At 47.3% G+C, this 27,130-nt stretch overlaps 1 protein-coding gene across 5 annotated transcripts in view; it reads right to left on the reverse strand.

Annotated features, from left to right (window-relative positions):
• Positions 1 to 27,130, reverse strand: part of USP36 (ubiquitin specific peptidase 36) — a 31,685-nt gene that overhangs the window by 2,283 nt on the left and 2,272 nt on the right. For 4 of the 5 annotated variants that reach the window (XM_083430255.1, XM_083430254.1, XM_083430256.1 and 1 more), the window contains exons 2-19: positions 24,884 to 25,202; positions 24,572 to 24,787; positions 22,445 to 22,555; positions 21,786 to 21,888; positions 21,358 to 21,425; positions 20,913 to 20,983; positions 19,806 to 19,888; positions 18,891 to 19,002; positions 17,511 to 17,651; positions 15,969 to 16,069; positions 14,010 to 14,148; positions 11,225 to 11,914; positions 9,871 to 9,986; positions 5,737 to 6,261; positions 2,779 to 3,041; positions 1,434 to 1,592; positions 720 to 835; positions 145 to 280 (exon numbers count right to left, since the gene is read on the reverse strand). In XM_083430255.1, coding sequence (XP_083286381.1) covers positions 149 to 280; positions 720 to 835; positions 1,434 to 1,592; positions 2,779 to 3,041; positions 5,737 to 6,261; positions 9,871 to 9,986; positions 11,225 to 11,914; positions 14,010 to 14,148; positions 15,969 to 16,069; positions 17,511 to 17,651; positions 18,891 to 19,002; positions 19,806 to 19,888; positions 20,913 to 20,983; positions 21,358 to 21,425; positions 21,786 to 21,888; positions 22,445 to 22,555; positions 24,572 to 24,787; positions 24,884 to 25,136 — 3,399 coding nt within the window. In that variant the 5' untranslated portion in view covers positions 25,137 to 25,202 and the 3' untranslated portion in view covers positions 145 to 148. The remainder of the gene's footprint in view (positions 1 to 144; positions 281 to 719; positions 836 to 1,433; positions 1,593 to 2,778; positions 3,042 to 5,736; positions 6,262 to 9,870; positions 9,987 to 11,224; positions 11,915 to 14,009; positions 14,149 to 15,968; positions 16,070 to 17,510; positions 17,652 to 18,890; positions 19,003 to 19,805; positions 19,889 to 20,912; positions 20,984 to 21,357; positions 21,426 to 21,785; positions 21,889 to 22,444; positions 22,556 to 24,571; positions 24,788 to 24,883; positions 25,203 to 27,130) is intronic. The other variant, XM_083430258.1, reaches the window with a different exon arrangement.

Raw genomic sequence — 27,130 nt, forward strand, 5'->3', positions numbered from 1 at the left:
TCAAATACGCCTTCCCACCCCTCGCACACAGGCACCACAGTCCTAATTACGAGTCATTTCCACCACCGAAGAATTTTCCATTTTCCCACTCCATAAACTGCAATTCCCCAAATCCCTCTGGTAGGCTGCACTCAAGTTCCTCACCATCTCAAAGCCAATAGCTCAGGCTAGCAACTTTAGCGGGATGTGTCACGGCCCAGAAATTACGTCGGCTTTGCAGTTTCTGGAACGCGTTGCCATTTCTTCTCCGCTCACGCTTGAGTTTCTTGATTTTCTTCACCTACGGCAAGAAGAAAGAACGCGTGGTTGTTCCAGCTTCTAGCATCCAAGCTGCCATCCACATCAAGTGAAGCGTAGAAAGGACATTCCCTCCCCACTCTACTCACCAGAAAGTAGCTGCTGGGATGGACAAAAGCTAATTAAATAATAACAACCCAGAGGCGATCAGAAAGTGATCAATGGGACTGAGATCCAAAAGATGTCTTCCTGACTATCACTAGGATCACCCACTAAGCCTAAAATTTGGCTCATGCTCATAGGTCATATAACAGCTGTATTAGAAATGCAAGCAGATGTATTTAGATTGTTCTAGCAACAAGTGAGCGGGCAGGCATGCTGAAGAAATATATGTTTTTCAAGATGGGAAGTCTGTTTTAAAAACAATCCAAACCAGCAACTGAACACACTAGGCTAGGCTTGCAACAGGCTAGGCTTCTTACCTTCCCACTGTCAAACTCTTCATCCCAATCGTCAATGACTGTCTGGCTCTGAGACCATACAGCATCCTGCATGGCAGCTTGGCTGACGGCCGACACCTCGCCATCCCATGTCAACACTGTGGAGGAAACACATTGGCAAAGAAGAGCTGGGGGTCGTGGCATGCATGGTCGGCCCAAGACATTTCGGCACCTGAGGCAAACCACAAAATGGTGCCGCCCTCCCCACCAGGGAAGAATGGATGAGTGAAGATCTACATCAGGAACAGGGTGGGGAATAAAGATCTACATCAGGATCTGCTGCCCCTGTGGTTTTTCGTTTTCATTTTATAATAAGAACAATCCAAATACCAAAGACACATTTATCTGCTGCCTCTGTGGGTCCTGCCGTCCAAGGCAGTCGCCTCAGCTTGCCTCATAGGTGGGCCGGCCCTGGTGGCAATCTTTCCTCACTATCCCAGCCCTCTGCCCTTTCCTCATTTCTCCACTGAAGACAGCAAGGTGCTATCACTAGAAGCGCACATAGAGAAACAGGGACACTGTCTTATCTACATGCACTTCTATCATAAAACACGGGGTGCCTTTTGAGAATGCCAAAGATCTCCATTATTTGTTTTCCTACTGTGGCTTAAGAGGAGGAAACCCCTTCCAAAACACAGGAGTAGTAGGGCCTCATCTGTTTATGGGAAGACCCCTTTCCTTAAAGCAGTACTGTACCTTGCTTTCCATAAGCTTTATCTGAAGAATCCTTCAGTAGCTCCTGGACCACATCAAACTGTTCGTGCTTCTGATGTACCACTTCCTTCTTTGGACTTGGGATGTTCCAGGAGCACTTGTCCCCATGTCTAAGCTGGCTGCCAGTCCAGGTCAAGGCCACTGTGGAAAGAAGGAAGGGTGCGTGGTAAGAAGTATTGGCACAATCATGTCATGCAGCAAATCTGACCTGCCACTCTGCAGCAGTGCCAGGGAAACCAAGGGAACAGAACTGAAAAGAAACACAACCCCAGGAACAGGTGTGTGATTTGCATTCCCAGTGGTCCACGGGCCAAGGTAAAAATGCTCACTTACACCTGCAGGAGGGAAACAAGTGCAAGACACCAACAGACTATTGGAACATCTCCACCAACCACAATACTGCACAAGTTCCTAGGGTTTGCACCCAGAATTAATCACAACGGCTTGTTTAACTGAGCTTAGGTTGTTGGGCGTCAACATGTCAGAGCTGTGGGGGTTACGTCTGAGTTCATCTGCACGCCTAGGAAGAGATGCCCGATGTGCATAAACCAAACAGGCAGAGGCTATGAAGCCTTGGGACAAAAGCAGAGGGAACCTTGGGAGAAAACCCACTGCCACATTCTACGTAGTTGCTAAGTAGTTAGTGTCTCAGAAGAGTTAGAGTTAGAAGTTTCCAGTTTCCCAGAGGGAGAAAGTTTTCCCCAAGAGAGGGAGGAGAGCAGTGAATCTAATATAGCTCAGATTCGGAGGAGGGGAGATACAAGCCAGCTCTAGCGAGGAGGTTAGAAAAAAGAGCGGGAAAGCGAAAGGAAGGGCGCCTTCGCCATTTTGAGAGTTGCTGGTCACGGCGAAGCAGAGCTCAGAAGGTATCTGAAATAAGTGACTCTGAGGAATAATAGTTAAAGATAAGAACAGTTTATAAGATTGTTTGTTAATACACAATAAAAAGTTATAAAAGAACAAGAAGTGTTTGTGTGGTGATCTGAAGAGGACAATGACCAGTCCTCATAGGCACCTATACTGCTTTTGTTTGGACATAAGGAAACCACTTGTGTGTGTGTATATATATATAAATATAAATATATAAATAGGTAACAGTTCTTCCGCGTCCCAAAAAGAGCTCTGGGTTCGGGGCAAGTGTCACTACTGCTCTTCACAGATACAGTGGAGCTTGACTGGCAGCTCAGCCTAGTTTAGAACTGCAGCAAGTCCAAGCTCCCCTATGCCCATTCTAGGAGCTGATCTGAACTGGGGGGTACACCGCCCCCACTCTTAAATCTCCTTTCTCTGCACACACACCCAGCTAAGATATAGATATGTCTCAAACCTGGGGGGCTGATTCTAGCAGAGGAAAGGCCATTTTCTCTCTGTTCTTCTTGGGGGCTGCTGGCCTCTGGCACAGAGCCCCCCTGCTTCTCCCTCCTCTTGTGCTTTCGGTGCTCGCTCTCTCCAGCAGGGCTGCCGCTGTCTGAAGCTGGGCAAGGAAGCTGCTGCTGCTGCTTCTTTTTCTTCTTCTTCTTCAGGCTACAAGACTCCTCCACCGGCTCATGGGCTATTAGGCAGGCTTCTGCCTCGCGCTCTGGAGGGCAGCTGCAAATTGGATTAAAAAACAACAGCCAACCCCTTTGGTTTTATTCATTTATTTTTTTAAAGTTAGAACTGTTCCTCCCCCCCCCCCCCGAAAAGAAGTACAATTAGCAGCCATTGCTTTAAAATAACCTCTTTAAAACTGTATCTGAATGCAATGAGAAAGTACGAAGAATACCACCCCAACGACCCGTTCCCCATATGAACCCAAATGGACTCTGAGATCATCATCTGAGGCCCTTCTTTGTGTGCCCCCTCCATTCGGGGTACAGAGGGTGGCAACATCTCTGTGGTGGCTCTGTTTGTTGAATAGTCACCCCAGGGAGGTTCACCTGCTGCTTTCATTATATATATATAGGCACCAGGTGAAAACATTCCTCTTCAACCAGGCCTTTGGCTGATGAATACTCTACTGCCTTTTAAATGTGTCTGTGGGAAAGGGCGGGATATTGTTTTGATGTTTTGTTTTACTTATTTACTTGTTTTTATCCTGTTTTTTATTCTGTGAATCACCCGGAGATCTTATGATGAAGGGCGGTATATGAATCTAATAAATAGGTAAAAATAAAAACCAGTCTCTTAAAACGGCCTCCATCAAAACTGAACTTTCTGCATAAAAGAATGAAATAGGACACAAAAGGGCTCGCCATGTATTTATATGCAGGTTCCAAAGATGAAGACCGCTATACATGCGAGCGAAGTCTCACAACAAAATGCTGAACTGGGGTGGGTGGGTGTTCCAGTTCAGGATTCCAGCCAGCTAAACAAGCCCCTCTTCCCAGATATTTAGTCCATCCCCCTCCCCGCAAAGAACCAGTCAGCATTATTTGGTACTGAGCATGCTTAGTCCTTACTGGGCTATTCCGGGGCTCTCGCCCCTACTGTTTTTCCTTCTGCAAACCTTGCGGTCACCCCAAGCCTAATATATCTGTGCCAATATGGTGCTGTTTGGGGCCGCATAAGGACTAGCACTCAGAAAAGTAAGCATATTTATATGATTTCCTTTCCTTCCCAAATTTCCATGACTTAATCTAGCAACCAGCAGCACATGTTTCTGAGAGGGTCCAAATTTTGCCTTCAGTAAGGTCGCATTATTTCAAAAAGTTGAGCTTTGGGGGGGGGGGGGACCCCCCCCCCCAAATAGTGATTCTAAGCTTCTGGAGCTGTTTCTGCTGCTTTTTCCATTGCGTTGCCTGACATCCGGATTTTCCCAGACATTTTGGCGATTCAGCAAAATTCCCCCAACGCCATTTTTACACCTGATAGCGAGGACATGTCAGGAATTTTCCTGATGTATGGCAAGCCTAGCCTTCAGCTACATGATCTTGCTTAAAAGGATCAGGCGTACCGCGAGCATGCCAGTCAGAAACCGTCAGTTTCATCTCTAGGCAGATGTATATTCTGCAAAATGCATCTGAGCAAAACGCCCCGCAGTCTGTACCAGTAGCAGCAGCAGAATCCCAAAACCTATTTTTAGTTATACACAGATAAGAACAGCAGGCTTCTGGAAATCTGGGAGGCATACTTCCCCCTCCCTCAGAGTTTTCATTTTACAGGGGCAAGGAAGAGGAACTTTTGGGGGAACTGAACTATATGCTGTGCTTGCTTTCTTCTTATCAAAATTATTGAGCTGTACCTTTTGGCCTGTTTAATACATCTACATCTCTACTCAGGAGACCGCCCACTCTGCTTAGCAGAGTTTACTCCCAATTGAGCTGACACAGGATTGAAGCCTCAAAAATAAGTGCCTCAGGTTTGTAGGCACAGTCCTTTAAAAGGGGAGGAAAGAAGATGGTCAACCAGGCAGGAAGGGCCAGGATTATGCAAAACATTGGTCCAAAAGGCAGCAGGAAGGACTTGTGTAAACACAGGGCAACGCTTGGTTCCACTAGGCTCAAAGGCTCCACTTGTTTTATTATTTATTATTATTATTATTATTGAAGGTGATGGGGGGGGGCAAGGGGGAGGCCCAAAGACCCCTGAGACACAGGTAACAAGGAAACACACGCCTACCTAGCAATGTAAGCAACCTAGCAATTCACAGGGGGGTCTGAGAGCTTAGTCTAAGTCTTCATGGCTTGCCATCCCAACAGTGTTAGAAACTCAGATATATAAGCCTAGGCGCCAAATGGCTCCTCAAACCAAGGTTAAAGTCGCCAAAATGGAATGTCCAGTTGCCATTTTTGGGCAAGATGGCAAGCCTTATTTTTCAAATGATGGATTGACTTGAGTGATTCGCAGTTAAACATCTGGCTAGTTCAGATGACAACCTTGAGCTAGGTTAAGAGTTTTGAGAACTTAAGGAAAGTTACTTGATCCAGGGACAGTCCACATATGCGATGGCCTATTTCTGACTTCTTTTTCCCTAATGGTGACCACAGACCATTCATAACATAAGAATATGCTTCATAACTGAGCAGGCAGTGGGGTGGGTTAAGTGAAGACAAGCCTATAACGCTGTTCACTGCTCCTGTTCTGGCTGCACAGAAAAGACATGTTGGTTCCTGAAATTCATTCCGATTGCACAGATAAAATATAACCGATAGAATTCTACAGGATGAGGTATTAGTGTGTGAAAACAGGCAAGCTCCAAGGATCCCCAGGCATGCACCTCCAGATGGTGGAGATGTCAAGTGCTCATGTTTCTCTCTCCAAGCAAAGCCCTTCCCCTAGAAAAGACAACCAAGCAAACACTCACCTGTTCACAGGGGACAGCAAAGGCTTACAGTCTTCCTCTGTTTGCTGCAGCTTCCTTTTCTTTTTCTTCTTTTTCCTCTTTTCGGTGGAATTAGCTAGACTAGGATCTGCTACCTTGCAGCCTCCAGCTATTCCCTCTTCCTCTCCCTTCCTGGCTGCCACCAAGTCAGATTCCAGTTCAGGAGAGGAGTCTCCAGGCCTGCCGTTTTCCTCGAGTTGCCTCTTCTTCCTGGGTGGGTTGGAGAGGCAGGTTCCCTCTGCACCAATGGTTCGTGTGCTTGGGATGCAATGGGTGCCTTGTTCTTCCTCCGAGAGGCTACGCTTCCTTTTCCTCTTCTTGGAGCTGGCAAGGAAAGGCCTCTTGTCCCGGTCTGGGCAAGAGTGGCTCAGTGCCTCTTTGGGCACCGCAGGTGGCGGCAGAGGGGCGGCAGAGAGGCAGCATGATTTGAAGCTGGGCAAGGGTTTGACAAAGGCGCTGCTGGCCGGCGGTGGAGGCGCTGAAGATTTGGAAGCAGATGAGGGCGTCCTAGAGAATCACACACAGACAAAGCTAAGAGCCAACCGACACCAAAGCAGCAGAAGTCTCTGCAGAAGACCACACCCGTTTCTGTTCTAAAAGAGAGCCAGTGCTGGCCTCTTCCACAACATAAATGGTCCCTTACATCACCCAGAAGGACAAAGCATTGTCAACGGAAGCAAAGCAAAGCCCTGTTGGATTCATGCATCTAATTCTACATTCTGTTCTCAGAGTGGTCAACCAGGTGCCCAGGACTTGGGCACAACAGCCCTTTCCCTACTTGTGATCTGCAGCAACTGGGATACAGAGGCAGATCACCCCACATGTCCTAGGCATTAATAAGCATTCAGCTCCTTCCAGGCTTAAGACTGGTATGGCGTCAGCCTTTGGAACTGTTTCTGCCCCTATCCCAAAGGCCCAACCCCACTTCACTGACCCTGCAATGTTTCCTCACTAATAATAATAATAATAATAATAATAATAATAATAATAATTTATTTATACCCTGCCCTCCCCAGCCAGCCAAGACCGGGCTCAGGGCGGCTAACACCAGGTATAAAAACAATTGATTGAAATACAACTTAAAAACAAGATTAAAATACAACATTAAAATGCAGCCTCACTTCAGTAGAAACTCAAATCAAAAACTTTTGGGGGATGAAAACGTCAAATCTTCACCAAGGCCAACTATCCAGACTGGTCCAGAAAAAAGCCAGGGAAGTCCCCAAATAGGAGTTCCATCACAGAAGGAGAAAGGGAAAAGGAAAGAGGGGGAGGGGATCAAGTTGATTCCAAGCCAAAGGCCAGGTGGAACAACTCTGTCTTACAGGCCCTGCAGAAAGAAATCAGATCCTGCAGGGCCCTGGTCTCATGAGACAGAGCATTCCACCAGGCCGGAGCCAGTGTTGAAAAGGCCCTGGCTCTGGTTGAGGCTAATCTGACTTCGTTAGGGCCCGGGACCTCTAGGGTGTTGCTATTTATGGATCTTAAGGTCCTCTGCGGGGCATACCAGGAGAGGCAGTCCCGTAGGTACAAGGGTCCTAAGCTCCATGCCACTTCTAGCTCAATCTATAGAGATTTATTCACCTAAAGATATTCATAGGACAGACAGCTAGCACATTTCCACAACACAGGCGTGGAGTTCTTCTGGGCTGGATGATTTCTATGCCCTAATTGAGGAGTTATTTCAGGGCCAAATTCAAAGCTCTCCCGCCAAGGCACTTTGGTGCTTGAGTTTTTATATTCACCAGATTGTGGAGCTATATTTGAATATTTTAAGGCCGTTCACAATAATTCTTGGGGTTTTCTGGAGCAGTGAGAACCCGCCCACCCTGCCTTGCATGGGCATTTCCCTAGAGATCACCTCCTTCTATTGCTCTGTCCTGCACTGCTTCTTGCAGGATAAACAACCCCTTAAGTTTCATCTGTATTCAAAGCATGCAGATGCTTTGCTACCTAAGTATAAGCTAATTTGTATTGCTTTTAAGAGTTTAGTCTCAAAGAACAGAGTGTCTTGCCGTAGCATAAAAAGCTTGCAGTACAGAGCAATGCAGTTATGCACCTCTGCAGAGGCTGGGCGGTTGGCAGACTTGCACCCAGAAGTACAGTTGTCCCTGGAGAACTCAGATGAACAACGCGAGCCAACAAGACTCTCAATGCAAAAGACTCTCAACTGAGCGCTAGTAAAAGGGTGGGGAAGGAAGACTGCACTGATGCGAGGTTATACGGCAAGAGATGGTGGCCTGGAATCATGCATTAAGAGAAATGAAGTATTGGATTACGAATTACCAAGGCAGCCCTTACTAGATGGATGCAGAACCTCAGGCACAGGGGCTAGATGCGGCCACTCTAGGGCTTGATATGGCCATCACGAACATCCGTGGGCCACGATCCCTCTCCCCGAGCCACAGCCCTTGCCAGTCCTACTTCATACCCTCTCAAGGGTTTTTATCTGGTTGGTATGTGCCATTGAACTCCGGTTGCCTGGATGTAGGATTCTTGAGGGGTGCATGAGTGTATTTAGAAACTTGCCTACTGTGCAAGGACAAAATTTACATTCCTAGCTCGCCCCACTTTTGCCACAGAAAGGTGACCAGAATTGAATGCAGCCCTGCATGCACCTGTTTTAGCAGTAGTATTATCTGGCTATTTTAAAGGAATTGTGGGACCCCCCAAGAAGATCTCAAAATGACAGTCCGCCTTATAGCAATAGCAGCCTGTATGACCACATGTCAGGCTTGGGGAAAACCAGACCCTCTTCAATCAGAGGCTTGGATAGGAAATGTTTGGGACCTAGAACATATGGTGAAATTTAAAAACATAAACAGGCAGAGGTTGACCACGTGATAATAAACTGAGAACCCCAATTATTTGGTAAGATGTAGGTTGAAATACAGGTCAAATATGAGGAGCATGGGTGGAATCAATATAGAAAGAAAAAAGTTGAACGCCGTATCGACGAGTACATTTGAAGTTGGAAGTTTTATTCTATTGACTTGATGTGACCGGAGTCACATATGATTAAACGAACCATGTGCTACTTTTAAAGCAATATACAATTATACTGTCTTAAAACAGATGCATTTTAAGTGATGTGTGGCCATTAGGATGTACATAGGTTTAAAAATATTTATGGCATTATGCTTGCCACTAATCTGTTAATACTTACTATGGGGTTGCACCCAATGAAGAGTGTAGACCCACTGAAACTAATGGACCTAAGTTGGTCATGCCAACTATCTGCAACTAGTCAACTCTGAGGACTAACAGAGGCTTGCATCCAATGCAGTACTACGCAAGTATCCTGTTAGCATAAGGATCACCAGTTCGACAACTCCCCCGCCCCCACAATCTGCTCTAGGAATTCCTCCAACCCTCTGTAGCAAATTTGGAGTGGGGGGAAAGTCCCACTGCACAAGCAGGAATCCCTGTGCTGATGGGGTGCTTATTTAGTGCTGCAATAGATACAAGCCGTTGGCTACAACCCATATCATTTACCATTGTATATATGTGTGCACACACACACAAACATATATAGTCATACCACGTTACGTCTGCTTCATGTTACGTTCTTTCAGGTTACGTCCTGCAGCGATCCGGAAGTACCGGAAAGGGTTACTTCCGGGTTTGGCCGCTCGCGCATACGCAGACATGCCAAATGACGCCATGCGCATGTGCAGAAGTGGGGAATCACAACCCGTGTGTGCACAGACGTACCACTGCGGGTTGCGCTCTTTTCATGTCACGAAAGGGCCTCCGGAACAGATCCCGTTCGCAACCAGAGATACCACTGTGTGTGTGTGTGTGTGTGTAAAACGCAAATTAAAAAAAACACAGAGGCTGCTCTCACACATAATGTCCAAGCGGGGTGACGTTTCTCATTCCCTGTCCATTTGCCCAAAGCACCCAAACCAGACACAACACCCAGTAACAGGTGGGCTTCAAGGCAATTGCAGCAACACCCTCAAATCCAGAAAGGCTTTGCTTCAGAAAAGTACCAAACGCTACAATGACTTATTATGACAAGCCAAAGAGCCACACAGCAAGGACAGGGTTCAGAAAGCCAGGCCAGGGTTATGACCGCCCGCCCCCGCCCCCGCAAAGGCCCCGGGAGCTCACCTGGGATAGTCGAGCGCAGCGGCACAGACGGGGTGGGTGGTTTTTGTAGCAGCTGGTGGAGGGTGGGGCGGCGCCAGGCGCTCACTGCTGCTCAGTTTCTGCAGTGTGTTGCTGCCCTGTAGTTATTGACATAAATAAAAACTTGGTGGTCTAAAAAGAGGTTTCCGTGACCCCAGGGGGCAGAGCAAGAAGAGAGGGGAGGGGGAAAACAAAAGAACAGGTGGGGGTGGGACAGGGAAAAAGAATCAGAAAAGTGTTTGCTGTTAGAAACAAAGGGAAAAGAAGGAAGGACATGTATAAAGACAGAACAGTGTTAGAATAAAACAATGGGCAACAGGCACCTTCCCATCTTCCTTGTTTCCAAAGAGAGGAACGAAAAGAACCAGCCAGGGTCTCTCTGCTCTGGCCCTGTGAGCAGCGAAATGCCTCCTTTAATATGGGCCTCACCAAGCAAGAGGATTTGAAGGGGCAAGAATGAGGGGAGACCAGCTCTACAGAACACAAGTTTCTCCCCTAGTCTGGGGAAACAGGGTCCCCCTGCACAGAATGCATTCATAAGACAAGACACCTGCTTAAAAGAATACTGAGCGTGTTCGCAGGTAGAATCAAGCCAAACCATGGCTGAGCATGAATAGGGCACACGTCGGTTCCGGGAGTGGAGATCTCAGCCGCTTTGCTCCTCCCCGGGTTCTGCTTGCTGCCATGCTACCCAGGACCAAGCCATGGTTTGGCTTAGAACGGCATCTGAACCTGGCAGCACAAGAGGAGTGCTGTGGCCGCAATCCTTGAATCAGGGAACCTGCACATTTGCTTTTTCACACTAAGCCATGATTTGACTTAGCATTATGTGTGGGCCGTAGTATTGCCCCCAAGTATGCAACAATGGAGGGTAGTCAGAAAGTACTTGGGACTTACAAGCTGGCCAGGTGATGAATCTCCCTGGGCTCCTACCTACAAAACAGCTCAGCTGGTAAAGAATGAGACTCTTGAATCTCAGGGTTGTGGGTTCGAGCCCCGCTTTGGGCAAAATATTCCAGCCTTGCAGGGGGTTGGACTATATCAGTTTCCCAAACTTGGGTTTCCAGCTGCTTCTGGACTACAGTTCCCATCATCCCTGACCACTGGTCCTGCTAGCTAGGGATGATGGAAGTTGTAGTCCAAAAACAGCTGGAGACCCATGTTTGGGAAACCCTGGACTAGATGATCCCTTCCAACTCTACGATTGCATGATATGCGATTGAGTCTGCAGCCTGAAATGCCCCCTGTCTGAATCTACCCCACCCCACCCCCCAAATCACCACTCCTTTTGCCACCATTTTGGAGGTAGGTGAGGTAAAGTACCCCTAAAACGCACCTTCCTGGCAGAGAGGGCCAGTTTTTTTGCAGGTGGGGGGGACATGGTATTTCCCAGCTCCAGATTGGTCACATTAGCCAGCAAAGGCGACTTCAGCTTGGCAAACTTGGAGTCCTCGGAAACAGGTTTCCCAGAGGCACAGTCCGATTCCTGAGAGGAGCAGTAGCCGTTGACACCCATCGTGGCCTGCGGGAGTCCTTTGGCTGGGCGATGTGCTGGACTGGAGGAAAAGGAGCTGCTTGAAGAGGACGAGGAGGAAGAAGATGAGGAGGAAGAAGTCAAAGGCGAGGAGGCCTTGCTCGGCACCTCTGGGCCTTCCTCACGAACTTTGGCCTCGGGGTCTCCTCTGGGAGCCTCTGGCGGCTGTGAAGACAATGCCAAGCCCTTGTCCCCCCAGGAGCTCTGCTTGCCCATCTCCACCCTGACACTGGTGGCCTCACTGAAGTCCTGAGATGTTTTGAGTGGCAGGAGAGGCTGCTTCTTGGACCTCTTGCTGAAGTCGTCTAGGAAAGACAGCTTGGCAGGGAGCTTAGGTGAGGAGAACCCAACAGCAGGGATGAGCTTCGGATGAGGAGAAGGAGGAAGCGTCCCGTTCTGGGGTTTGGAGTTGGAAGCAAAGGAGCTGCGAGGAACAGGGACGCCAGGTTCCTCAGGGTCCAACGTCTTCCTGGCCTGCGTCACATCTTGCCTCTGTAGTGACAGAAGATAATAGGTGTTGAACGAAGACAGGTGGAGAGCCAACACCACAAAATGGGAACCGCTCCCCCTGCTCAATAAACTGTTCAGACCAATCCAAACACAATACCCGCAAACTGCCAGATGTATAAGCAGACAGCATATAAGGTTATCTAGCGGCATGAAAGTCATGCAGTTCACTTACACATTACTCAGGGTTAAGATTTCCCCCATCTGATCTGCTGGGAAGCAACGGATGCATTTATTACCATTCAAGTCGGTGGGCTCTGACCTTATTCTCAAAACAGGAGAGGACTGTCTTGACTGCTACAATTGCCAGGTTCTGGAAGATTTTTGATCTTCGTGATTTGGATTACTGCTATACCAAGACTTGGTAAAATTCCCTCTCCTTTAAAAAAAATTATGTTACATTAAAACTACCCAGAGACCAAAATGCCTGGTTTGATTTTATTTCATATACTGTATGAACACAGCAGGTTCACAGATGCCAAGTCCCACTGGTTTAAACAAATGCCTGGAATAGTTAAATACGCAGCTGCTACTAAGAGTACAGTGGTACCTCAGGTTACAAACACTTAGGGTTACAGACTCCGCTAACCTGGAAGTAGTACCTCGGGTTAAGAACTTTACCTCAGGATGAGAACAGAAATTGTGTGCTGGTGGTGCAGCGGCAGCGGGAGACCCCATTAGCTAAAGTGGTACTTCAGGTTAAGAACGGTTTCAGGTTAAGAATGGAACTCTGGAACAAATTAAGTTCGTAACCGGAGGTACCACTGTACTAGGGGTAAAACGAATAACTTCCTTGACCTTACCAACTGACACCACAGGAGAGGGCTCGTGTGAGGGAACGCACCCCCATTTTTGCGTTATTTTGATGTACTTCACATAGGAAGTTGGAATGCTAGGGAAACGGCTAGGCTCAAACCTCTCGCTGCCATCTTGTTTTCTAGGCAAAGAAACATTCAGGCATGTGAGCCTTCCCCCCTGCAACCTGAAGTGGTACAATCCACAGAAGTGGTAAACCTGTGAGTGGATTGTACCACTTCAGGCTGCAGGGGGCAGAACAAAGCTGGGGGCAGAACAAGGCTTTAGTTCCTCCACAAATTAACACTCAAAATGCCAGTTTTGTGACTGCATCGGAAGCATCAACCCAACAATTTCATCAATCTTTTGTAGTACACTCCCCACAATTCGTAAGTGTCTTGGGCTGTCTGCCTGCCTGCTGCAGTGCATCTGTATGCTTTCAAGTTCAATTCCCCCCCCCCCAAAAAAAAAACAAACTTGCACTTATGGCTGCTGATGAAAAGTGTGTGGATAACATACCAAGCCAAAGAGGAGACTGCGTAATATTTTTCAGTAGCTGAAGAGAGCTTCAGGGTAAAAAGGTAAAGGTAAAGGTACGCCTGCCCGTACGGGCCAGTCGTGTCCAACTCTAGGGTTGTGCGTCCATCTCACTTAAGAGGCCAGGGGCCAGTGCTGTCTGGAGACACTTCCGGGTCACATGGCCAGCGTGACGAAGCTGCTCTGGCGAGCCAGCGCAGCACACGGAAACACCGTTCACCTTCCCGCTACAAAGCGGTACCTATTTATCTACTTGCACTTACGGGTGCTTTCGAACTGCTAGGTGGGCAGGAGCTGGGACCGAAAGACGGGAGCTCACCCCGCCGTGGGGATTCGAACCGCCAACCATACAATCGGCAAGTCCTAGGCACTTAGGTTTTACCCACAGCGCCACCCGGCAAGTCCTAGGCACTGAGGTTTTACCCACAGCGCCACCCACCCCCAGTACAGTGGTACCTCCGCTTACGAACTTAATTCGTTCCAGAGTTCCATTCTTAACCTGAAACCACGTCACCAAGCCAAAGAGGAGACTGCGTAATATTTTTCAGTAGCTGACGAGAGCTTCAGGGTACTCGCTCTCAATTTACTTTGGGGTTGTTTTTTTCCAGATCACTGGGTTTTGTTTCTCCTCAGCCCAGAATCTGCACTGCTCAGCTTAAGACTTTTCCCTTTCCTTTTGAAGTTCAAAGTACACACAGTTCCGACGGTGGGAAATTCTGGATGGCAGGCGGACTATGCAGATATTCACCTTGCTCATCAGCGGTGACGCGAGGGCACCATTGGTCATGCTTTTCTTCATGTGGTCGGAGACTATGCTTGCCCGGTTGGATGCAGGGCATGTGCTTTTGGAGATGGTCCCCTCAGAATTCTTCCTGGTACTTGGGATCCTTGAAAAGGGGGGAAGAAGAAGGAGGAACTTGTACTTTATCGCTATCACTATTTTTAGGGGTCACCCTACTCTTCAGACCAGGGGGGTGGGGAACCTCTAGCTCTTAGGCCAATCTTGGCGCACCAGGACTAATTTAGCTCAGGGAGGCCATTTCCTCCAAACCACACCCACCTGCCCATCAGCTGATGTCACCGGTGTTGTCAGCTGATGGATGACAGGACAGCTTTCAATCCTGCATTGGCTGCACAATCCGGTTCCCAGCACAGAGCAGGATCATGCAACCAAGGCAGCGGGGATTAAAGCCCTGATCTTTGGCAAGAGAATGCAGGTGCTGTGAACCTTCTTCAGTATGAAGGATTACATTACAGCCAAGGTGGGGAACTGGGTGTGGCTGATGAGCCAAGGTGAGTCTATTTTGGATCTGGCAAATCATCCGGGCAAAAAATTGGGGCACCCTCTGCAATCCATTCTGACAGGTAGGCAAGGCTGCCCATTTATCAGTCACCAGAGACACCACCATGACATCAGGTACCCTAACAACTATAACACACATTTATAGTGTGCTCTATCAAGCATTTCTTTGGAATTTGACACCAGAGCTTCACCATTTATGCGCCGGCATGAAGTGATGAGCAGGTGGGCTTCCTCCCCCCTCCCCTCCCCAAAAAGCCACATTGCAGGCCAAATGGGAAGGTCCTGGAGCACCTGATTTGGGACACAGGTCTGAGGTTCCCTACCACTGCGCTACAGTTTACAAATACAAAAGAATACAGAAGTATTTGTTTGGTCTTAGATTTAAAAAAGGAAAGCAAATAGAGAAGTGAAGGAAACAACTTTAAACCATAAAACAGTAAACAACCCAAAAAGCCCAACAGAAAACAATATGCACACAAAGGAATATCTAAAACGCAAGAACATCTCAACTTATGTAACCCTTTGCCAGCTATAGATTGTACATTGCTAATGCATAGGGCCCTCAAATTATTCAATGGACAGCATGCAAGAGTACAATACAAACTGTTGCAGCATTTGAAGTACCGCATGAAAATGTAACAGCAGGGTTTATTATTGATTACAAATGATCAACGGAAAAACACCGCACCTCTACAGGTGTTGGTGTGAGATCATTCATAAACTGAAGACTTCAACAAAAAAGGGCAGTGCAAAAACTGAATAGCAAGATTATTATTTTTTAATTGTATTCTAGTATATATTGGCCTTTGAACAGTTTGGCAGAGCGGCTACTCATTAGCATTGATGTACATTTTATCACAGAGAAAGACTTTATTGAAAGAGGGTCTAAACCAGGGGTTGGCAACGTTTTTTGAGACCGGGCTGGTCTACTCCCCGGCAGACCTCCCCATGGGCCTTAGGTTGCCAACCTCTGGTCTAAACACACTCGGTTTTTAGAGTTTCTTTTATAAAAGGGCTTTTCGCTGCTATTTACTATTTGTGCACCACTGCCAGGGACTCTGTTTCCCTCTGCATATTTTGATCATTTACATGAGATGATATTTAGCGATTACAGCACAGCAACATGAAAAGGAAACCACATCAGCAGAAGTAGCTGGGGACCCTGCTAAAACAGTGACAGGTTAAGAATGGCAAGGGTGCTTCCCAGCATTAGCAACAACCGTGTTATTATCATCGCCCCCAGCTCACCCCAGCCTGATTCTCCCTCCATTAAAAAAAATGGACTTCTGCTCCTCTCCACTCCACTTGATTAGCAGAAAGGTGACGGGTGGATTGAAGGGCACCCCAAGAAACAGGCATGAAGAGAGGCGGCCAACGGCAGGTCCCATATCATGCCCCACTTACCGAAGATAGAAAAGCACATATGCCTGTTGATTGAGGACAACTTTGATGTTGCTCGAATGCACCATTGAGTCGTTCATCTGGTACCACTGCCCATTACTAGCCTGAAAATGGGATAGGAAGGAGGATTTGTAGCTACAACACAGCACAGAAGGGCAGCGTTAGGCAGGAGGGGAAGAAGCACTCCACACCATCAAAGGTAGGCATAAGCTCCATCGGAAAAAGGGACTAGGTCAACGTTTCCCAAACTTGGGTCCCCAGCTGTTTTGGGACTACAACTCCCATCATCCCTAGCTAGCAAGTCCAGAAGTCAGGGATGATGGGAACTGCAGTCCAAAAACAGCTGGGCACCCAAGTTTGGGAAACAAACAAAATTCATGAACAGATGTACCAGTGGCTGCAAGTCATGATAGCCAGGAATCCAACATCCACATGCACTGATAACAAGACCAAGAGCTGGAGAATAACCCTAGGGAGGTTAGTTACCCCACTTCTAAACTTCCCCTTTGCCATCTGGCTGGCTACTATGGGTAGGAATAATGTCAACTAGGTCAATAAACGGTTGGATAATTCTTGTGCTAGAGATAATAAAATAATAAAATAATAAAATAATAATAATAATAATAATAATAATAATTTATTTATATCCCACCCTCCCCAGTCAAAGAGGCTAACAACAATAAAAGTAACACAGCATTCTAAAATCAATTCATTTTAACATCAGTTCAAAATCAAATTAATGGCAACCATTGGGCTAGAGTTCTGTGAGGATTACCAAAGGAGGGGGTCAGACTGTGCCTTGGCCAAAGGCCTGGTGGAACAGCTCTGTCTTGCAGGCCCTGCGGGAAGATGTCAAGTCCCACAGGGCCCTAGTCTCTTGTGACAGAACGTTCCACCAGATCGGGGCCACGGCCGAAAAAGCCCTGGCTCTGGTTGAGGCCAGCCTAACCTCCCTGTGGCCCAGGACCTCCAAGATATTTTTGTTTGAAGACCGTAAGTTTCTCTGTGGGACATACCAGGAGAGGCGGTCCCGTAGGTACGAGAGTCCTAGGCCGTATAGGGCTTTAAAGGTTAAAACCAGCACCTTAAACCTGACCCTGTACAGCACCGGGAGCCAGTGCAGCTGGTATAGCACCGGGTGAATGTGATCCTGCAGTGAGGACCCTGTAAGGAGTCTCACTGTGGCATTCTGCACCCGCTGGGGAGAATGTTTTTCCAGCAGGCTGCCTCCTACAACTTCCAGCCAACTTATAACATTTGGACATGAACATCAGAGCTCCAGAGATGCACCATCTGCAATCACCAATATTCTTTGCTGTTGAACCTCTGCAGAAAGCAGCATTAAAAGCCTGGCCACTCCGAATGCCAGCAGTGAGATAGCAGGAATTCCAAGCAAGATAGCTAGACACACTTAGAGCATTCACGCAGTTCAGCCTTCCACACTGATGCTTGCCAATGCTTCACATTACCACCCCACAGCCTGGGGTGCAAAGCACCCCTCTCCGCTGCCAAGGCTGCCCTTTGACAACAGACGAAAGGACTCACCTTGACGTAGCAGTAGTAATGCCCGGCATGGCAGCTGTATCCTGAATGTACCAGCACAGCATAGAGGCCATACATGACAGGATCACCGTTGCTCTGAGACATGTAGGGGCGGATATTCAGGAACTCAGGGTAGCCGACATCCTGCAAGGGAAAAGGGAAGGCATCCATGGGGATTTGTCCCACCCGCTTGGAGTCTGCCTCTTAGCGGAGAATGCTGGTGCGTAAACAGGAAAACAAAGGCAGCATCTGATCCAGGAAACACAAGTGGTCCCTAGGCTGACAGTTTTTGGAGACTTCTATGCTCTTAAGAAAGCCAGCCTTAAAAAACCTTACACAAAACAAATGAAATACCATGAAAATCCTTGAAATGAGAAGTAATCAATTAGAAATATTATCTCATAAAATTAAACTAAATAACAAAAATCAAAAAGTTTAAGGAAAAAATTAGAAAAACCTAGAATTCAACCAAGCCTTAACGGGATGCCAGCTACAAACCTCGTTTCACTGAACTATTGAGTTTCCTCAGCAGGAAATAGAGAAAACATAAACCTCAAATGACCAAATTCAAAGAAAGGGGGTAAATCTCCCAAAAAATCTAAAGTACTATAATCAGTCTTCAACATCAGCAGTAACATCTAGACCATGGGAGCTTTTCAGCCCTGTTCTTGAGTTTGTTTAAAATCTAAAACCGCTTATCTTGTATTCCTTTCTTCGAATTTGTCCATTTAGGTTGTTTTTGTTTGTTTTTTAAACCTTTTTGTAAAGGCAATACAAAAATTTTCACAGCTCAGTCCTCAATTCTTTATTACTGTGCTTGGCTTTCTTCAAGTTGGGCTGTGTCTAAAACTTGCCATTTAAGTTTTCAAACCTCTTTTGTAAACTCAGTTTTAGAAACTGTACCTCTGAGTCCTCAATCCTTTATTACTGCACTTTGCTTCACCTAGGTCCAGCTAGGATTATAGTACTTCAGAATTTTTAGGAGATTTACCCCCTTTCTTTGAATTTGGTCATTTAAGGTTTATGATTTCTCTATTTCCTGCTGAGGAAACTGAATAGTTCAGTGAAATGAGGTTTGTAGCTGGTATCCCGTTAAGGCTTTATTCAATTCTAGGTTTTGCTAATTTTTTTTCTTAAACTTCTTGATTTTTGTTATTTAGTTTAATTTTATAAGATAATATTTCTAGTCGATTACTTCTTGTTTCAGGGATTTTCACGGTATTTTCATTTGTTTTGTGTAATTTCTCGGTTCTGTAACTGTCTTTTTTATACTGACCCTTAAAAGGTCAGAAAGACAGCCGCCACGAGCGCTCCTCCAAACCCTCTTCCAGGGGAGTAGGGATGTCTTTGTGCCCCCTCCCCGCTTTCCAGATCGCCACGCACCTTGGAGATCTTGCCCCCGCTGAAGTTGGCGAAGCGCTTGAGCGAGATGGTGAGGACGTTGGATGCCCGGTGAATGGTGAAGCGCTTGGTGGCTGGCACCTTCTTCTTGCACCTGGCACAGAGAAGAGGAAAGATCAACAAAGTCTGGCTCCTCCTTGCAAGGCTCAGTGAAAATGGGGGATGCCCTGAGAACTCCCCTCCTGCTATGCAGATGCGCAATTGCCCCCTCATGAGACCAGGGGGTGGGGAAGGCTATTAAGTCTTTCCCTGCATTTGAAGCTAGCATCCTTTGCCCTGCAGGCTGCCTTGAAACCATCAGGGAAATGGCTTGGTTTCAAGTACAGTGGAACCTCGGGTTAAGAACTTAATTCGTTCTGGAGGTCCGTTCTTAACCTGAAACTGTTCTTAACCTGAGGCACCACTTTAGCTAACGGGGCCTCTCGCTGCCACCATGCGATTTCTGTTCTCGTCCTGAGGTAAAGTTCTTAACCCGAGGTACTACTTCCAGGTTAGCGGAGTCTGTAACCTGAAGCCTCTGTAACCTGAGGTACCACTGTAGAAGGCAGATGCACCAAATTTTTAAAAAACACACCACACACTGTGAAGATACATACCCAAACTTCTCTTCTGCTTCGTTATTCCCACCACCAACCCAATTCATCACTTTGGAAATAGCTAAGAGGTGAGCCTAGTCCCCTCCCTTTTCTTTTTCCTACAGATTTTTTTTTTTAAAGCATGAGTCAGCAGTTACTGAAGCTGTGGAGCAGAACATATTTGCCTGACCTCATAAGTTAGCACTTCCATTCTAGAAATACGCTTCTGTTTTTTAAAACAATAAATAAATAAAGGCGTCATTATGCAAAAGAAAAGGTGCCAAACAGGAGGGATGGATAGGTCAAGAGCAAGGCAACTCACTTGGCACACATGTAGGCATTCTCTCCACTTAGCACGTCAGCCTTTACAAACAACTCTAATGCCCGCACGATGTTGGCAGTCTGCTGTAATCAGAAACAGAATAGGGACATTCATACAGAAATCACACCAAAGCTCAGGTTATACCTACACTCAGGTAAGCTCTGAAAAGAGCAGCTGGGGAAACCCAGACAGATGGGCAGCATATAAACAATAAAATTGTTGTTGTTGTCGTCATTATATTATTATTATTATTATTATTATTATTATTATTATTATTAATGATGTCTCTTTAGTTCTTTAGCCTTGGTCCTGCATATCCGAAGGAGCGTCTCCACCCCCATCGTTCAGTCCAGACACTGAGATCCAGTGCCAAGGGCCTTCTGGCGGTTCCCTCATTGCAAGAAGTGAGGTTACAGGGAACCAGACAGAGGGCCTTCTCGGTGGTGGCGCCCGCCCTGTGGAATGCCCTCCCTCCAGATGTGAAGGCAATAAGAAGCTATCTTATCTTTAAAAGACATCTGAAGGCAGCCCTGTTTAGGGAAGTTTTTAATATTTAATGCTGTATTGTTTTTAACACTCGATTGGAAGCCGCCCAGAGTGGCTGGGGAAACTCAGCCAGATGGGCGGGATATAAATAATAAATTATTATTATTATTATTATTATTATTATTATTATTATTATTATTTAGGAAGTGGTTCTATTCACCCATTACCTCCCCAGCTACTGTTAGCTTAGCTTAGATGGGACGCCCTTTTCTTTTCCTGCCCAGCGTATGGAGAACCTCTGTCCCTCCAGATATTGTTGGACTACAACTCCCATCATCCCTCACTATTGGCCATGTTGGTTGGGGAGTCACAGGTTCCCCACCCCACCCCACCATTATTATCATACATCAGCCGTGCACAGGCAACCAAGTACCTATATGCCACTTGCTTGCTACACTTCAGTGCATGCTATATGCCTCCCTACACGCAGCGCTCATGTGTAAGTAGGAAAGCACCATGAATCTGCTCATATTTGCAAATCCCCTGCCGGCTTATGTCCCTCTTTAGGCCTACCATGGAAAAGAAATAAAAGGGGAAAGCGTTGATTTAACACTGGCATACCCTGATCTCCAAAGCCACATCCAGGAAGGGGTCGTAAGTGTCCGAAACACTCTTGCACACGGAGCATTTCACTGCAAAGAAAGCAGAACAGTTGCTTGCCTACTCTTCATGGCCTCAGCTGCCCGCCAAGGTCATATTTCACAACGGGACTTCCGAGACATCAAGGCTTCCACCTCGGCAGCTAGCAAAACCAGCACGGGAAGCAGCTCAATCCCCCGATTCCCAATATCCTCTTCAAAACCTGGGCAGAGGCCAAAGGAAGCCCGCAGGAAACTCTCCCGGTATTGGGACATCAGCAGCTGTGTGCGCCCACAAGTCAGGTGGGCATTGCAGAAGCGCAGCTGGGCAATGAAGGAAAAGCTGGAGTTGTAGAGTTATCACTAGGACTTGGTCAACGCTTCAAGCATAAAGGGCGTGAAAGGTACCGGGCTAAAGCTGTGCTCACCACGAGATCGGAGGTAGCCGCCAAAGATCTGGTGCACCAATGTGGTAGCCTGGGTCTGGCGGTCCAGCCTGGGAAGAAAAGCAGCCAAGGGTTAAGAAGAGAGTGGAGAACACCTTCCTGAAGCAATATGGGGCCTCAACAGTGGCAGGGCCACAAAAGCAGCCCTTAGGGCTTTCCTCCCTAGGGAGGATTACTAGCTTTTGCTTCCTTGGGCAAAGGAGAAGCCGCCACCGCTAGCTGAGTGGTGACTTACCCAGCATGGCCCCCCTTTCCCCCACCCACATTCCACCTGTGAAGGTTCATGCTTCCAAGAAGCTGCTTGCACAACAGGGGAAGGTGACAGGATCTCAACCTGCCTATCTCTTTGCAACCAAGTGAAAAGTACGGCCCTGACCCTCCCCACCCCAAAGACAGGGGGCTGTGCATACTTGGTGTAACCATTGAGGCAGGCCTTCTGCATGGCGTCAATGGTGTAGCGCAGGAACTCGTGAGCATCCTCTTGGCTGCCAAAGCGGAAGTGACGAGCAATCTCTGCCAGATGGAGGAAAAGAACTCTGAAGTTTGGCTTCTTATGCCCGCCCAGCGCAGGTCAAGCTCATGCCAAGGTAACAGGCATTGCTGACACTTGACCGGGGCACAGGAATTACATGAAGCTTATTAGCATGCACGCGCGCACACCCACCCACCCAAACCATTCTAGATTCTACAGAACTCAACATAACTAAGCAAAATGCTGATGAGGACAGCATATAGTGCATTTCAATCTCTCTTTCGTAGTTTCTTAAATACCGGCAACCTCAGTTGGATGGTTAAAAGAAACGAAAGGAACACCAAAAATACCTCTAATCTATTTATGTATGTATTTATTTGCACGCCCAGCTGCCACGTCTTCACAATGGGGAGATCTGCGCACCTGGCTTTTTCATGCGCAGTGCAGTGTATGGCATTCGTACACAAACACACACACACTCTACAGTCAACACTTCAAACAAAGAGATCTTTGGCCCCTTTCCCTGTATGTACCGGTGAGATGCATCACAACGGCACTGTACAGCCTCATCAAAACAAAGCTCCCTCAGCTGCTTACTTTTGAGATCTCGGATGAAGGACACCGGCTTGATGGCATTGCCGCTGTTGGCGAAAGCCTGTATCATGTGATTCTGCATAACGCACATCATGCAGAAGCCTCCCTGGTGGCCTGCAAGAGAAGAGACTAGGAATGAATTCATGCAAAGGCTGCACAAAGGTCTGGTGGAGCAACTCTCACAGAACCGGAAAACCCATGAGTAGAGCTCAGCCTAGGGAGAAGGGCATTTTGGCAGCCATTACTAAATAAAGAACCTGCTGGCCCATGGCGACAAGGGAAAAGAAAGAGAAAGGCGGGCTTTGAGGGCCATGCACCGCTCTTGATTCATGATAAACCATCTGCAGAAGTAGCTGCATACGCATCAAGGAAAAAGTTGCCTCTTCTCTGCTGGAGGCAATTTAAGGTGACAAGGAAAGCTACTCACTGATATAATCAATGCACAAATTTAAGTGGAGTGCAGAGCCTGCACTTACTTGTAGGCTAGGGGTGGGGAACATGTGGGGCCACAGATGCTGTTGGGCTCCCACCTCCCACCACCCCTGACTATGCTAGCTGGGGCTGATGGGATTAGGAGCTCAACATTATTTGGAGGGGCACAGGATCCCCATTGCTTGTGCAGGCATCTCCTCCATGGTCACAGCATCAACAACCCCTTGCTAGAACAGACCACTTAGATGCAGGGAATAGCTTCCTAGCCCCGTTGCATGCACATCATAAAGTACTTAGAAATGCAGTCCACTAGGCTGAGATGCTCAGGGAACCAAAACGCTACAGCCATGTGTGAGCTTTCTCAAGCCTGAACAACAAGCTGGCAAGTAGGTGCAAAGCAGCATTTGCCCTAATCCAAACAGTTCCTCCTCATCCCTCCCCTTTTTTTGGGAGGGACATCTTTTGTCCACCCGCCTCCCTCCATTCAGGTCCACTCCCCTAACTAGGAGTCAGCGCTCCTCTAACAAGGATGAGTCGGATGCTTAGAGCAGCAGTTCTCGTGCAACCAAGTGCTGGCTCTGCTCCTTTGCAGCTGTTAGCACAGCCTCCCAGGCCCTGACTGCAAGGATGAGTGCACAGGGCTGCAAGGGAACTGCCAGCTGCAGAACTGTGGAGGGGACAAGGCGCACTGCCTGTTATTTGACCTTGGATCCACACACCATCTTTTCCCATTCCCACCAGCACCATGTTTCAAGCAGAACCCCCTCCTCAAGCTCACATAACAATGCAACCCCTTTCTTGTGGCTGGGCACAATACAGCCCCCTCTTGTCACAAGGGGTGCCCCAAGACTTTGACAACATGAGAAACAAGGGCCAAATAATGCTCCCTCGTTCAAGCCCCTCTCTCCAAACACAGCCAAGTGGAAGCATATTTGTTAACACTATAAATTCCCAGGAAGCATTTTCTCATACAAGAAATCCATTCAAAAAGGAGGCTTCAAACCAAAATGTTTCAATTTCTCCCCTCGCTGAAACCCCGAGACAATTTCTGAAAAGAGGGGAACACGACAGAATAAGAAATTTTTTAGCCCTTGCATGGAGTAAATGTTCTTTCCAATGAAAAACATGCAGATTTGCAGCATAACAGAACATGATCTTTTTGTGGCTGTGAGAAAACCAAGACTCAGAAAGATGAGGGTCCAATTTCTCTTGTGCAGGATTTTGGAGTGGCTTCAAAGGGTTATAGTAACACTTAAGCTTCTGCACAGCAGCTTGAAGTGGTCACACTTGCACTACACTTGCACTGTCTCTTTGTAATGTGTATCCCAACCCTGAAAGGTAGTTTTGGGCATTATAAAAGCCATACAAGAGATGGGGAAGATGAGGTTAAAAGGGAACAGGTTGACCAAAGGTCAGTTTATGGCACAGCAAAATCTGAACCAGAAACACTGCGATTCACAGTTCAGTTTCTTAGCTGTGGTGCTCCTGGTTTTACTACCATTAAGGACTGAGCATTATGCATTGCTGTTCCTGGCCCATCTCTCATGAAAGCCTCAGCAGAGTGGCACTGAGATGAAAAGCAGGAGGCTGCTGAAGCCTTTGCTCCCTGCAACTCTTAAGTGAAAAGGGACAGATGACACGCAAGCTTTGCCAAGGGGCACCAACCATTCCACATGCAACCAAACACCCCACACTCACAACTGCGGCTGTGCTCCTTGGAAAGCAGGTAATTGGCAAGAGGTGGGGTGTACGTCAGACACTGCAAGGTGGAATTGAGGAAGCAGGTGTTGCCCAGGTTGTGGAGACCGGCTCCGACACGGTACACCCGCTCCCATTTCAGAGAGAGGCGCTCCACAGGGAAGAGGACCTTCTGCGGGGCTGGAACTCCATCTCCGCCCAACGTGTGCTCACCGCCTGTCAGAGAGGAAGAAGAACAGGGGAAGTCAGCGAGGCCAGGCACCCATGCACCCACGTTCCCACAGAACCATTCCCCCCAGAAGACGGGCACACCTTGCTTCCGGATGGGTCCCTCTTCAGAGCCCCTGTGCCGGCTGGGGTTTTCTGTCTTGGGGTTCAACAGAACGTATTTGCTCTTCAGCGTCTCCAGCTGGTAGGAGAAGCTTTTGGAGGCTGGTTCAAACTCGATCTTCTGCAGCAAAACCTTCTTGGCGGAAGCAGCCAACAGCTTGCCCAGTTCGCCATCGTCAGCAGAGTCCTTCCGCCCAGGCTTCAGGGCTTCTTTCAGCTTGTCCACTATGGGCATGGTGCATCACTTGTGGGTGGCAGAGGCCGCACTGCTAGCAAGGGGACTTTGCTCGGTGGGGCAGAGCTGGAAAAGAAAGCATTTGACCCAATTTTGCCCCCACGAAGCCTCTCACACAAGCCCCTTACCTCTGCAGCCTACAAGGCTGACTATGACAAAAATTCTCCTTTGTTTACCCTCCTGCCTCCATCCCTATTCACAATACTCCTGTCTCCCCATTTGGGGCTGCAAGCACTTTGGGGGGCAGAAACCTGTCCTCTTTTTAATTTTCTAAAGGGTCATGAAACACCAAGAGAACTATATAAAGCCGCCGCGACCACAAATTCAATTTCAAACACCATTTCCAGGGAATCTGCATTTAACTCAGAATGCTGCAACACCGTTCCAAACCGTATTCTGTATTGGGCAAGCAGGGAGTGTGCTCACAAGTTCCATTTTCCCAAAGGTGGGATTAAGCAGCATAAATTTGTGAGAGCAGCTACACTCATGCTGTCTCCTTGCTACAAGAAAAACACAGGAAACCCTGAAAGCTGCATGGAAGGGGGGGGGGGGTCACATGCCAGTGGTAGGCAGGATCAGAGACAAAAGTAGGCAGAGGAGTAAACATACATTTTACCTGCATACAGTAGGCTAGTTTCAATATACAGGCTTCTCTATCCCAGGTAAACAAGAATCATTATCAGAGATCAAGGACACATTGCAGCCAAGGGGGGTGGGGAAAGAGGGTGTGAAGCAGGGCAGGTGAGTCACATGGCCTGGGGATGAGAGTCCTGAGGCCTAGTTAGAGAAGCTTGAATGGCCGCAAGTGAACGCCTGGCCCTGAAATCACACCCACCCTATTATCTTTGCAGCAGCTAACAAACAGAGCTCATACATACATCAATTTTTTTCTCATCATGCAAGCTAGAACCTCACTTCTTTGAAAGTCTGATGGATTAAAAATTGCAAAATAAATACATCCCAAGTCTAGTCTAGTAGGCCTGCTTTTCTGCAATTCAATCAGCGTCAAAGCATGTTCCTAAATACCTTTATGCACCCAATTAGCGTACCTCTCTTTTTTTGCTGGGCCCAACAACTTCCACTCCTCAACATGGAGAAGACTCCCCCCAGAAGACAAACCAAGGACTTATGAGCATTCACTGTGAAAGGTGCCCCTTAAAACTCTAACAAGGTGTCAAGCAGTAGCATCATGGCTAGGTAGAATGAAGGATTTGCGGCCCAGGTTCATAGACACAAGTTGGAATATGCTGGTTTTATTTCTATACAATGCAAATTTAACTTTGCAATGTCACAGAAGACAAATCAACCCATCCACATCACCCCAGATAAAATTCTTCCATTCATTTTCACTCTACCCCAGATGACCCCAAATCAGTTCCTCTTCAATTCAATTACCTCCAAAGTAGATCCTGCTCCAAATCAATTAATTTGCCCTTCAGCTACCTGTCCTGATTATCTCTCAAATCACCTCTATAGTCACTTCAAATTATTATGGGCTGTGATCCAAGACTCGCATATCTGGAAGTAAGCCCCCCTGAACTAAACAGGGTTTACTTACAAGTAGACCTGATTATAGGATTACACTGCTGTTTCTCCCACATAAACATCCTACCCAGTAACCCAGATCACCTGCTATTTAATTTCCCCTGAATCAATCACTAAGAAAATATTTGTGCCCCGCATTCTATAGGCCACGCCCTAAAAAATGGCTCAGCTCTTGAAAGAGCCTGCAGTGAAATTGGGAACTGGTTTACAAAAGAGAAGATGGCATATTTTAGTTTTTCTCCAACTGCTGGAACAATTTTAGCCACAAGATAGTTTGTAACAAACAATCACCATGAAGACCTATACAGTGGTACCTCGGAAGTTGAATGGTTTGACTTCCAAAACGTTCAGAAACCAAGGAATGGCTTCCGATTGGCTGCAGGAAGTTCCTGCAGCCAATCGGAAGCTGCGGAAGCCATGTCAGATGTTAGGGTTCCAAAGAACATTTG

The sequence above is a fragment of the Podarcis tiliguerta genome, assembly GCF_965153285.1.
Source record: "Podarcis tiliguerta genome assembly, chromosome: 2".
In the NCBI taxonomy this organism is placed as follows: Eukaryota; Metazoa; Chordata; class Lepidosauria; order Squamata; family Lacertidae; genus Podarcis; species Podarcis tiliguerta.